Genomic DNA, 13,821 nt, shown 5'->3' with positions numbered 1-13,821 from the left:
TACTTTTTGTTATCGTTTTTACTATATTAATTGAAAATAAAAACAAATACAGAATCACTTTTTATTCACTAGAAGCTCCTACACTGTGATAGCAACCACATCACTCTTGCTTTAACTATTGAAAAGATCTATTTTTAAAATGTTCAGATTAGAGCCATTACTCTTGTATGAATGGTCCTTCTCATGTTTGTCACAGTCAGATTGGATGGTAGTGAGTTTCAAAAAAGTGTTGATTAAAAAAGAATATTCAAGTCAATTGCATACACAATTTCTCATTTGCTAAGGACTTGCGAACCAGACCCATTCTCAGGAAAGCACTCCACCAGACTGCTATGACCTCTCACAAAACGTCGACCTGAGGCAAGTCACTGACCCCCTGCAGTTCATTGTTGTTAGAGCAGCTACTCAACCATCTGACTCGTCCTGAGCATTTTATATATTTCTACATGGTGCTCTATTCTGCAGCTTGCTGGATGAGCTCTGTTGAAGGAGGAAGCTAGCGTGCCTGGGGTTCTCAGCCCCAGTTAACATATGGATAAAAACAATTCTATACTCAACCCCACCAAGCTTAAAAAATAAGTAGTAGTATTCCAGAGTCATACCATTACCCAACAGTGCAGTCTTGTGCAAGTCAGCAAATCACCTGAGAGTATCCAGCAGCATCATATAGTATTCAGCTGTATAGCAGCTGTCTCCCTCTGCCTCTGGTAGATGTTTCCTTGTAGTAGCTAGCGCTGGTCGAGATGATACACAGGGTAGCATTGGCAGAATCTTGAAGGAAGCCTTCCATCTGCGCTGCTCGTCAACTTGTGCCCCTTTAAATGGGAAGGAGTACTCTGGTCTAGGAAGGCAGTCAAGAACAGTACTGGAGTTAAGAAGATTAAGACCGTGACTGGGGAGTCTTCCTCTAAGGTACATATAGAAACAGAAGTTGCAGATGGATTGAGTGGGGGCCAATCTACTGGCGTGGCTGCATCCTTGGTTGAGAGGGACACTACTGGTTCACTTATTCCACAGTTTACTTGGATGGACTCTTCAGGGTATTGCCTGTGGCACACCAGCAAGGCAGTGCTTGCACCCAGTAGCTGAGGACTTGAGGTTCAGGCTGTATCTTGGAAGATGAAGATAAGGCTTATTTGAATGGGGAAGGGGGCAGCTTCTTTTTAAAATGAAACAAGAGGGTAAAGAAATGAGAGAGGCTGGACTTAAAAAAAACATTTTATTCCTAGAGAAGCATGTTTTCTCTGAGGGGAAAGAGGATATGGGCATATTGAAAAACTGCTTTTGCTGGTTTTATGGAAGGCAACCTGTTCCTACCTGAAGGCTAGTTGGACTTAAGGCAAGCCCCCCCAGAATCCAGATGTCAGCCATATCTGATAGAGGCTTCTATTTGCAAATTCTTTACCTTTGAATTCTCCCCAGGCATCAGACTGGATCCAGAAGATTTTCGTGAGCAGTATCCCTGCATGCCTTTAGGTGGCATCGATCAGCTCTGTGTCCGTCATCGGCATCGTTCGCACTGGATAGGATGTCCCGGGTCCTATATAGACAGTTCTTTTCTTTCTAAGACAGCAAGCGCTGATCCCCTCAGTCAGTTTCTGACTGCCTTTTCTTGACTTTTTGTCACGTGCTGTAGTCTTGGTGCGTTGACAATGCCCTCCAGAAAGACTGGCTTGAAGCCCTGTGGATCCTATCATCGGGTGATCCCCATGACAGATCTCCACCTCGTTTTTCTTTGGTGCCTGGAGCCCGGACACGACCCAAAGTCGTGCTCTTAGTGTCGGGCCATGGATCCAAAGACTTTGAGGGAGCGATCCCTAAAGCTGATGGGGGCCTGGTGCTCGACTCCGTGTAAGTTGAGATCCCATTCGCTGAGTCGTCCATCGTTGTTGTCCCACTCCAAGTTCTTGGGCAATCGGGTGAGTCGAGGCATAAGAAGAAATCCAAGAAGTCGGAGCACTCTCCGAATTCTCGGCTGACGAGACGAGGGAGCATTGACGCTCCTGTCCTCGTTCTGAGGAACCTGCGCCTGGCCTGACTCTGTGCTTTCACGAATTTCCAGAAGCCGAAGCAGCCCTTCCCCAACTCTGTGAGTTTTTGCTCCTTATTTTTGGGCAGCCCAGCCGCACTGGAGCACCTTTGGGACCAGCGGAGTCATAAGAAGCCCCTTCAGGTTCTGTGCTGGTGGCTCTTGCCCAGATGATGGGGGTAGGGTGGGGAGGGGTTGATGGGACCCTATGAATCCATGCCTGGATCGGGACCCGCGCCAGTCAGACCACCTCAACCATCTCCAATGCATCTTAGAGATACCCCCTGTACCAGCCCAACTACTACTGCTAGGCTAACAAGTTTCTGCCAGCCTGCCACATCCAGACGAGTTTCTGGCCACATGGGGTGAGTGCCTTTGTGCACTATGTGACCAGGAACAAAGCCTGTGCTGGTTGGAGGTGCTTCACACCCCCTCCTGCAGGAATTGTAACACCTGGCAGTGAGCCTCAATGGCTCAAGCCTGGTGTTACAGCGCCCCAGGGCACTCCAGCTAGTGGAGATGCCTGCCCCCCGGACACAGCCCCAAATTTGGCAGCAAGTCTGGAGGAGATAATGAAAAAAACAAGGAGGAGTCACCCTCCAGCCAGGACAGCCCCTAAGGTGTCCTGAGCTGAGGTGACCCCTGCCTTAGAAAATCCTCCATCTTGCTTTGGAGGATTTCCCCACAGGGAGGAGGCACAAGGAGGGTGTAGCCACCCTCAGGGACAGAAGCCATTGGTGCTGTGCCACAAGAGGAGCAACTTCAGGATTGTATAATGTGTTGCTAACTGTTTTACACAGCAAGTCTCAATTTTGCTATTTCAAACAACACCACAGCTGGTACTGGTCACAGACCGAGTTGCTCAGAGCTAATTTGTTGCTGCATTCTGCATGCTGGTATTGTGGAACCGTAGACGTGACATTGTACACATCTTTGGAGCTACAGTGATGGGTTACTGGTCTTAAGCTTGTTTAGTCCTTGGTGAGCCTAGGGATGTCCAGATTGTTCCATCTACTCTACTGGCCCTTATAAATGATACAACAAGCAGTGTCCTTCCCACTAAACACAGGAGACGATTGATAGCAAAGGCCATGGCGAAGGCCAAGCTCTGCATTGTTTGCCATTGGAGGAAGCTGATGGTGTCGACAAGCTTGGAGTGGCTGTCAGAAATGACAAAATAGCGGAATGTGAGTGAGTTATGTACAAAAAGAATGATCAATTGGGCTTCCATGATAGAATAGGATGTGGGAACCCTTTTTTCCCCTTAAGGTGGAGAATGACACGAATCGTGATGAAATTGCAGCTGAGATACTACTCCAGGCCTTGACAGCCAGGCTGGGTGTATGAACTATGCTCTTCAGCAATATACTCTCACTCCTCAGAGTCTTGCTGCGATTAACCAACCCCCACTTCATTTGCGATAGTATCCCCATAGATACAGAGAGATAAGTATAGAGAGCACCAATATATGAAAAACTCTTTACTAAGGAACTGTTGCAAATAAATGTTTGGTTGAATTGGATGCTTTGGGGTCTGATTTAACCTAAAAATTAAATAGCAATATAACAAAAGTAACTAACAACAGCTAGACAATCCATATCATAAGTGACTCAAATATATCAATATGTTTTTGTGGTGCATACCACATAGTTAGAAGGGCAGAACTGTCAGCAGTATATCCAAGCCCCCGAACAACCCAACCCCCGTAGAGTCTGCTGTTGGCAGACTGGGTTACCTTCAGTCTAGTAATCATTGGCAGACTGACTTTGGGAGACTCATCTGTTATATTAGAACCTACCAGATGAATAATTAAGCATAGATTAAAACGTCTTTGTTTTTCAGTGCAATTTAAGCAGTGTTTTAAACTGACAACCAACTGTCCATGTCGTCTCAATCTTAAAACACTGATCCACCCTCTCTTACTTATCTGAAGTGTCAGCTCTATTTGCTGTTGGGCTTGTTATGCAGCACTTTTTTCTCTGCTTGTGCTTTGCTTTGAGTAGACTCCTCGCTATGTTATTCAATGCTTGTTGCTTCTGCCGCTTTCTTCTGTGTTTCTGGTTGTAAGTTTAGTATTTTCTGTCCGTCTGCCATAGTCTTGGTCTGCTCCGCGCCGCCCCGAATTTCCAAGAGCCGGTACTACACCTGGCCAACTTCGAGAATTATATATGGCCATTCACCTCGTATTTGGGCAGTCTGACCCACGCTCCGTGCCTTCGGGCCTAGGGAAGTCGGTGAGGGCCTCCTCGGGTCCTAAGTCGACGACTTCGGTCCCGACTCTGGTGGGTACCTCAGGATCCTCTTTCAGATCTGTCTCGGTGCCGGTCGTGCCAACGTGACCTTCCCTGGCATCTGGTCAGACGTCAACGCTCCTTGCGCTGATTGGGCCCACAATCGGCATTGACCCTATACTTATTCCCAATGACCAAGAGCCAGAACGGCACAACTCAACACCAATTCTGTTTTCCATGTGCTCTGCTGTGCCCAGGATTGATCCCAAACCCTATTGCTATGGGAATGGATATGGGGATAGTGTAGAGGGGTCGCTGGACCCTTTAGAAGACCAGCTTGAACCTGACCTGGACTGGGCACATGATGTCGGTGATGCCAGTGGGTTGGACACCTCTCCTGACACTGACGTGTTTTCTTCCCATACCGTGGCTACGGAGGAGGGAGCGTCATATTCCATGGTGGTGAGAAGGGCTTCTGAGGTTTTGAACCTCGAGCTTCCTTCTGTGGAGGTCAGGCCTAACCTCCTGCCCAAAGTGCTTCAGCCTGGGGCCTCCAACTCAGAACTCCTTTTTCCCTTCAACGAAGCACTTACGGACCTCCTAATGGGAACCCGGGGCATTCCCTGCTGCTCCCTTGGACAGGGAATCAAAAAGACCGGACAATTTAGGGAAGAAGTTGTTTTCTTCTGCCAGTCTAGCGCTGCGGTCCGTGAACACCGCATGTCTTTTGGGCCGCTATTCCCATACTCTGGGATACAGTCGCACAAGTGCTGCCTCAAGTTCCGGAGGAGGCCCGGAACATTATCTTCCAAGCCATGACAGATGGGAGAGACGCAGCCAATTCATGATACTTTGTAGACTAGATACGACTGACTCACGGGGGCACATCAGTTGCTTTGATGGTGGCATTGAGATGCCACGCCTGGTTGAGGACGTCTGGCTTTTCGGGGGATATCCAGCAATCTTTGATGGATATGCCCTTTGATGGCACGTGTCTCTTCTGAGACGAGGCAAACTCAGCGCTCGAGCACTTTAAGGATTGCCGGGCTACAGCTTGGTCCCTTGCAGCTGCTCCTTGCCCCCCTTCCCCTCCACACTCCTCCTCTCGCTCCTTTCATGGCTATGGAAGGAGCACCCAACCGTGTCCATTTCCACAGAGCCACCAACTCGCGAATGCTATACAGCCCCTGCATGGACGCAGGATCCAACAACCTCGTGGATCAAGGAGTCATGGACCACCCAGTCCACCCCCACCCCCTCCTCTGCCTCTAAACCTTCCTAGTCCATTGGGACATCCGGAACCAGTTGGCAGCAGGATTCACCATCACCTGCCCCACTGGGAATCCATTACCACAGGCAGGTGGGTTTTACCGATTGTTCAAAAGGGCTACTCCCTCCCCTTCGAGACTTCTCCTCCAGCCATGCCACCATCATTCGATCATCTATTGGAGGACCATTTGGCACTTCTCTGCGAGGAAGTCAAGGCTTTCCTGGACAAGGGTAAAATGTAAATAATATTTTTGCATAAATTATTAATGCATAATAAAAAGATTACTTCTATATTTATTTTTATTTGAAATTAAGAACAATGTTTATTTTATTTATTTTATTTACATTGAAGATTTAATTCAAATTATATCTGTAGTGCTGTAACATTCTTAAGGTTTTTCTGCAGTAAAGAAATATATAAAGTAGTTGATATTTTTATCATAAAAATATTTTCAGTACGGTATTAAAAGTTTAATTGACCTTTTTAATGTTCCCTATACTTTAAAATAGGTAGATCTCCACCGTGACTGTGGAGTCTCCCTAAGGAAACGTCCATGGAAAAGTAAAATGTTTGATTTAACTCGAACCCCCGCCCCCCACAAAAAAAAAGTAAAATATATTTTTATGTTAAATATATGCTTAAGAGGAGGAAAGTACACTTAGCTGTCAAGGATGTGCTATTGCTACTGCCTAGAGCTTTAGAACTTGGGGGAGGTGGGGAGACATGGTGGCAGTTATTGATTTGTATGTTGCAAACTCAAGATTAAAATAAATAAATAAAAAATACATATGCTTACGTTTTTTATGGATGGGTGCAAGACCCTTCCTAAATCCCTATCTAGCCGTCTCTAAACTCCTCTGTAGTCCTTCCTAAGCCCCTCCCATTTAGAGATAAGTATGCTTCATTTTTAAACACTTCCCCAGTCGCTCCCACATTTATGAATAAGTAGTATACATACATTGGTGAGGATCTTGCCATACAAAAGATAGAAGTGCATGATATTTACTCTTGTAGGTTTGTTATTACCTTTTTGAAGTACTTTAGTGGTACTCCTCTAATACTAATATTACAAAATGCAGTTTGCGTATAGGCCCATTAGTATTACTCAAGCCCTGGGCACCAACATCGTTATTTAGTGCCAAGCTTGGATGCATATTACCAGCTTTTCTGAAGATGTCCAAGCTTTACTGTTGATATCCCCATTGGGGGAGACAATCCCCTTTGTGAAAGAGAAGATTTAGCTGCAGACCAGTGCAAGTACTGTAAAACTGTTTCTCATTCTTTGGCCCTTCTTTCCCCCACTCACCAGTTTGATTGCAAGCCAGTTTAATCAGGAAGTTCCAAGGCTAATTCAAAGTCTTTACTTACTATTGGAAGCAGCCTTCGTAACATACCGAGCAACCAGTACAGCCCTTTTGTGACCCCAAAGGAATATGGCATTGGCGGGGGTGTGGCCACCAGAAGATGCAGCCATAGTCTTCCTCCTCACATGCTTATGCCAAGCTGCATTAGGTTTCACTCTAAAGATCATGAACTGGTAGGGGATAAAATTTGCTTTTACCTGCCCAATTGTCTTGCAGGTATTTGGGACCAGTCAATTCTTCAAGTTAAGTTTGGTTATGCCCTTCCTTTTTTGTATATCCTTCCTCCTATTCCTCCAGTTTTTGGCTAGTGGTTAACGGACCATGCTGATATTCTCTCTCTCGAGAAGCTGAAATGCTGCTTGGCAAGGGTGCAATTGTAGTGCTGCCTGGCACATAGGAAGATACATCTCATACTTACTAGTCCCTGGAACGACAAGGAGCTGAGGCCGAATGAGACCTTGGGCTTCTGAACACCTTCTTCAAGAAGGGCAAGTTGAAAATGCTGATGCTAAGCTTATACCCTCTTATCGTTGGACCCAGAGAACTGGATGATGTCTTTGTGGAATCCATTTTTTCGTCCCTTAGTCCCACAAGTGCTGTCTAAGGTTTGTGGTGGAGTTAGAACATTTCAAATTCACCTGTATCCACAAAGGTAATGTAGGTGGTTATGGCCCAGGTCAGGGATCCATGAATTCCATGAACGGGACAACTGGCTGCTAAATGCAGACTTGCGTCATTTAGTCTTGGACCACTTGTTGTTCATAGTGATGCTCTCAAACTGAAAATCAAATCTTTGTCCTGTGCAGAGAACTCCCTTTGTAGAAGTCATCCTTTACATATTAGCATTGATGGCCTTTGCTATTCAGTTTATGATGCTGATATTTCAACCAGATTTCTTTGTTCTTGCTAAAGTGGTCTTGAGGTGTTCTTGGTCTTTTGACCTGTCGTAAACCTCTAGTGCCTGACGATCACTGGCACATATGCAGTGAAACCTTCTTTGTAAATATGCGCACCACTTGGGGTTTCCTTTCAGAGAATATCTGCATATCCGAGAAGGTAGCCTTTGACCTTCATCAGTGGATGGCGGATGACAGCCTGGTAGGGCGAACTTCTCTTTGCATCATTCAGACCTCACAGCAGTGACAGATGTACCATCTGTGGGATTTGGAAGGGGGTTACCTGGACTATGTGAATATCAGAGGACTTTAATGTGGTGGCGTTGCTCCAATGGAGAGCAACCTGGTGCTATGTGCTATCCATATGGTCCTCAAAACCTTTCTGCCTTCCAACAAGAGCAAGTTCATCCAGGTCCTAACAGGCAATATGTCAGCCGTTTGGTACTTAAGTAAGCATCATGTTGTGGGTCTTGGGCACTGAGGCTGTGGAGGTGGCTCTGTCCTCTCGAGACTCCTCATAACGGTTCCCAAAGCAGAGAATTTCAGAAGGCATTATCTTGCTGATCCTGAGTGGCTCCTGCTCTTAATGATGGGACGGAGCATCATTGCTCAGTTTGTGGGTGCCCCTGATAGATCTCTTCGCTACCTGTAAAAAGCTCAATGGGTAGCCTTTTGTTTCCTTCTCAAGGCTTTCCGGGAGAAGCATTCCTCTTTAGTGCAGTGGGGAAGCTTCCGCAACCTTTGCACGTTTCTGCCTCTGGCTTTGATTTTGCAAGTGTAATTAACTTTTTTTAGTGACTATATGTATATCATCACCCTGCAATATTGAAGTGGTGTCACACATTGCCCATGCTAAATAATGTAGTAGAAAATGAGTGCAAGCACAATCCCTTTTCAGGGTCACATACAGCTGACATGTTTCAGTCCCAGTTAGACTGTGGTTTGGAAGACTTCTTGGAAGGGTGGTTCAGAAAATCTGACATTTTTTAAAACATCAGTCAGTGTTTCATTCTGTTGTTTCTTCTGAGTTTTACCAGCTTCCATCCAGCTTTGGAGGGAGCTTAAAAATGCTACCTTATACATTATTATATAATCATAAAGATGTATGTATGTTGCATTCTTTACTTGAAGTACTCAATGTGAAGACGTGGCATTGCAGTTTATTTGAGAAGTAGCTCTTAAAATGTATCATTTGGTATTTTGCATCTTCAGTTTGTCCTTCCTACTGTTGAATTTCATTTTTTTTTGTTTGTAGCTTTTTCCAAGATGGTTTGAAAACTGCAGATAAATTGAAACAATATATTGAAAAACTAGCTACCGATTTGTACAATGTAAGTGATTTCAATTCATTTTAAGTTACTTTTCCTATTTCTTTTTGTAAATGTTTTTATGCCTGCAAACTGTGGAAAATGAGCCAGAAAACCATGCCCTTTTTGGTTTAATAGTATCCAGCCATTTCTCAAAAGTTAATTAAATGGGCATACACTGTGTGTAGTATTTTGTTGAACTACAGATATGCATCAGCAGGCCTTACTGAGCACTGTTTTCCAGGTGTTTTAGGGCAACCTGATTTTGCGTCCTTTTAAGAGCAGTTTCCCTATTGATAGGAGGAACCTCATAAATTTTGGCTTTCTTGAAATAAGTCTATCTTTCAGGCCTGGCTCTTCCCACATTTTTCTGTGTTAATGTTGAAGTCCAAAGGGCAGGTGGTGGTGGCGAAGCTGAGACTGAAGAATAAATAAGAAGCTGTGATGCTGAAGCCAGTGTTAGTGGAGGCAGGGAAGTGGAGGTTAGTATTGCAATGGGTCCAACTAGAGTTGAAGAAAATTAATCAGGTTAACCTGTGTAGGCACATCAGTAGAGATGCTGGCAGACACAGCCTCTCTGCAAGCCTCAGCATTGTTTACCAAAGACGTTGATGTAGGGAATGTGATTAGTTTCAGCACAGGAGTAGGTTTAGAAGGTAAGATAGATAACTTTTTGGTCTTGGTCTTGTCATCATGAGAAGGCAACCATTTCCACTCTTTGTGCTGTCTGTCGCTTTTTAGTGTTGAGAAGTGGATGGAGTCTGGTGAGGTAATGCTTTGAAATTTATACTCCAGGTTATGAATATGTAAAGGAAAGTTATTTACCTGTAATAGTAGTTCTCCAGAGAAGGTGTTCTTCACAGTCATTACTGATCCTTCCGTTATTGAATACTGGCTGAAAAAAAGAGCTGTGGTAAAGTGTTTGATGGTACTAAGCTTTCTGAACAATACAAGTCCCGCTCATCTCTGAAACGTTTTTTTTCCTATGAATACTGATTTTTTCAAATGTTTTGTTTTCTACAAATTAACAAAATAAACTTGTAACATACTCAGGTGTATGATAAACAATAAGCACATCAGTAGATTTCAAGGTGCATGTCACTGAATAACTTTCTTACAGGGGTCAAAAGAGATTGCACAGGCACTGTAACCTAATGGTAGTCTTTTTTTAATATATACTCGTTTTAGTGGAGGTACAGCTTAAAGTTTGATTCCTTGCTCCTCTGCCAATTATTACAATAAGCTTGTTTTTCCTAGTACTTACATCTTCCTCCAAATTATCCTTGGCAGAATTAATTGATATACAGTTCTTTTCAGCTTACAACCTATTCTCTAAATGTGTCATCTTTTTGCCTTTAGGTGACTAAGTGGCATGAATTTCTAGCGAATACTCCCATTCGTAGGTCTCAGGTGGATGTTTAATATACACTGCGTTAGATTAATAGTAACCAGGTCCCTCACTTCCTCCTTCAACCATCTTCCACCAACAGTCTCATATGGTCCTGCAGATCAAAAACCATGTTTAACAAATCCACCGTTGTTGAAGATAAATCATGGACAGCACCTTTTTCGATCCGGATACATCTTGTGTAGTAAAGTTGGAGTGAAGTATACTTCATGTGAAAATGTAAATTGAATGAAGAAAAATTTATAATTTCTCTATGTATATTTATGTATATTAGGGCCCTGTCCCAGTTGATTTTCACCCACCTTAATACCATTTTGTTCTAATCTGGTCATCATGGCGGGGTGGCATGCACAAAGTGAAGATAATGGATAGCCAGGTGTTACTAATAATGCAAAGGTCATTGTAGATGCTCTATTCCAGGTGTGGACCAGGAAATCCGCTCTATATAATGAAGGCTATTCTGGGCTCCAATAAAAGGTGTCCAAGATGCGCACATCCCTGTATCTGGCACTCTCAAGAGACATACACCTTTCTTCACAATACAGTTCCCTAACAATCAACAAATAACCACTGTCCATTCATCCATTTATGGCTTTATTGACAGCTAACAAAACTCTTTGGAATCTCAGAGGGGCCTGTTCTACCTGTGGTCCTTCAATAATGGTCCTTCACCAATTTTGATTTCCAATCCCACATCATAAGCTTTAGGACCACTTACTGGGACCTATGGTGACACGCTCTTGTCAGGCTCCAAAACTGATATCTAACTTCTGTGCCTCTGTGGCACAGCAATGTTAACTCTCCGTTGTGGGTGACATCAGTCCAACCAGCAATATTATGAGGCTGCTTTTAAAGTAGTAGCACCTTTTCCCCTCCCCCTCTCAAAGAGCAGTTTTAGTATTTACAGTTTAACACTGTGACCAGCACTAGGACATATCAAAGAAATCATCAAACTATCTTTCCTAAAGATTAGTTTTGGAAGCTGGTAAGAACTCCGTAGAACACACTTAGGTATTGGAAAAGGACAACCATTTTTATCAGTGCATTTCAACCACAATTTGTAATCGAAGATCAGACAAATGTTGAACATTTTTTTATCACATTAGGGAGTTCTGAGGTTCACTGCAGTGGCGGGGAATTATTCTAAAGCTTATGCATTTGTGGAGGATTTCCTAGTTGGTGAACTATTGCTCCAAGTAAGTAGCCTTCACATTTTTGCAGAAAATACCTCAATCAGATACTCTCTATCAAACTGTGACGTGTAACATTGAGAGCTTGTGACACAAATTATCTCCTGAAAAGTCTGAACAAGTTTTCAGAAATACATCTTTGCTCATTATACTGTGGTAATGCAATAGATGTACTCATTAACAGATAAAGCAGACCCAGGATGAAGAAAAGAAGCAACTTACTGCACTCCGGGACTTGATAAAATCTTCACTACAGCTTGATCAGAAAGAGGTAGGAAACATTTCAAACCTTAAAACATTTTACAGTGCTCAAAAGCATATATAAAGCTATATAGAAACCCTAAATCAAAATATTTAGAAAAAATGTGCATCTAATGAAACACATTTCATATCAAGTATCATTTGACACTTTTGTCCAACATTCTAATGTTAGTGCTAGCAAAAAAGATGTGTGTACTGTGTAGCTAATGCCTTGTATTCTGTGGTGTTTGTTCATTTGATAATGTGAAAAAAGGGTAGAAAAACGTATGCCTATCTTTATTCATTTAATTGGTTATGCAGTTCCTGTAAAGCCTCAACATGACTATAGGTGTAGATTTTTTATATGGAGCGATGCAGATTTCTTTTTCTATGCAGAATAATAAATGTTATAAAATTATGTAAGAAGTTGTCAAAACATATTTAGCTACAGGGCACCCTACCACGTAAATCTTTTATCTGTGCCAGTAACGGTCATCTAGGGAAAAACACAGTTTAAAAATCTTGGTGCTATACTTCCAGTAGTCGCCTGTAGCCATTTTAATAATTTTCATTTTACTTTTTTGTGAAACTTCAGAATTTTCAACACTTGGTTTATGTTGGTCCTTCTATCCTCTGTTTTCTTATTTTTTTCTGATCTCCCTTCTGCCCAGCATACCAGTAATCCTTGCACCCTTAACTGTACCGGAATGGCTTCTCCAGATGATAATGTGACTTAAAATTCTTTTTGCAGAGACCCCACACTGGTGCCTCCTTTTTTGTGCTCTAGCCCTATACACTAGCCACCTACAGCCAACTGTCCAAAGCACATTTCCTATTTTGCCCCTTTTTCAGAAGGACACAATGAAGAGCCTCATCAGTTTTGTGCATTCTCTGTATTTTAGTCTCTCCATACCGAAGCTGTTTCTCGCTTCAGTGGTTCAGCATGTGGTTTCTTACTAGAGCCTGTAAAATTTCCATGTGTTTGGGGAGCTTTGATCCATGCTCTTCCACCTTTTCTGTAAGGGCATTCTTCTAAATGATGAATGTCTTAATTACTGTCCCAGCAATAACTTGCTTTGGGCACTGCTAAAGTTTATTTGTTGGCTTTTTTTTGTGGATCATCCTTTTTTATTTAAATCACCTGTTGTGGTGACATTTTTGAAAGCTTTGAGTCATTTATTTGTATCAAAACCCTTTTTGATGCCTTAGTGGGACTTGAATTTAGTACTTATGTTTTTGATGTGCACCCTCTTTAAGATGCTGCACAGCTGTCCATTGAGAATTTTGATGCAGAAAAACGGTCTTCCTCATCACTACAACATTGGTTAGGCATGTGAGCGAGCTGCAGGCTCTTTTTGTTACCCAACCTTACACAATTGCTCTTCCCTGATAAGTTGGTGTTGAGAACCAGGGCCTAATTTTTGCCAAAGGTGGTTACTGCTTTTCATGTTGACCCGACTATCTGTCTCCAAGCATTCTTTTCTCCACCTCATGCATATAAGGAGGATACTTCATCGTTTAAACCCTAAAAGAGTATTACGCTTTTGTATAGATAAAAGAACATTGGGGGACGGCCAGCTGTTAGTAGGGTTCTGCTGGTCAATGAAGGGCATATATTGCAAAAACAGGCCACCTTTTGATGGATTGTTCTCTGCATCAATATCTGCTACACACTCAGAGGCGGTCCCCAGAAGGCTTATGGGTTTATTCCACCAGAGCCAAAGCTCCATCAACTGTATTGGATGTGGAGTGCCTACTGTGAACATTTGTCATGCGGCTACATGGGTGTTTGTTCATACATTCACACAGAACTGCTGTCTTGATAGTTTGTTCCTTCAAGGGGGTCATTTGGCCTGGTTGGTCCTCACAGAACCACCAGCTTGGGA

The 13,821-nt window shown here is 43.2% G+C and overlaps 1 protein-coding gene across 6 annotated transcripts in view; it reads left to right on the top strand.

The window, feature by feature from the left end:
* ASAP1 (ArfGAP with SH3 domain, ankyrin repeat and PH domain 1) overlaps window positions 1-13,821 on the top strand; it is a 1,537,410-nt gene that overhangs the window by 601,569 nt on the left and 922,020 nt on the right. For all 6 annotated transcript variants that reach the window (XM_069220757.1, XM_069220758.1, XM_069220756.1 and 3 more), the window contains 2 exons: window positions 9,046-9,121; window positions 11,880-11,966. In XM_069220757.1, the coding sequence (XP_069076858.1) occupies window positions 9,046-9,121; window positions 11,880-11,966 (163 nt within the window). The remainder of the gene's footprint in view (window positions 1-9,045; window positions 9,122-11,879; window positions 11,967-13,821) is intronic.

This window comes from Pleurodeles waltl, chromosome 2_2 (assembly GCF_031143425.1).
Source record: "Pleurodeles waltl isolate 20211129_DDA chromosome 2_2, aPleWal1.hap1.20221129, whole genome shotgun sequence".
Lineage (NCBI taxonomy): Eukaryota > Metazoa > Chordata > Amphibia > Caudata > Salamandridae > Pleurodeles > Pleurodeles waltl.
The sequence above is the reverse complement of the archived record's forward strand: the minus strand, read 5'-3'. Positions and strand labels throughout refer to the sequence as shown.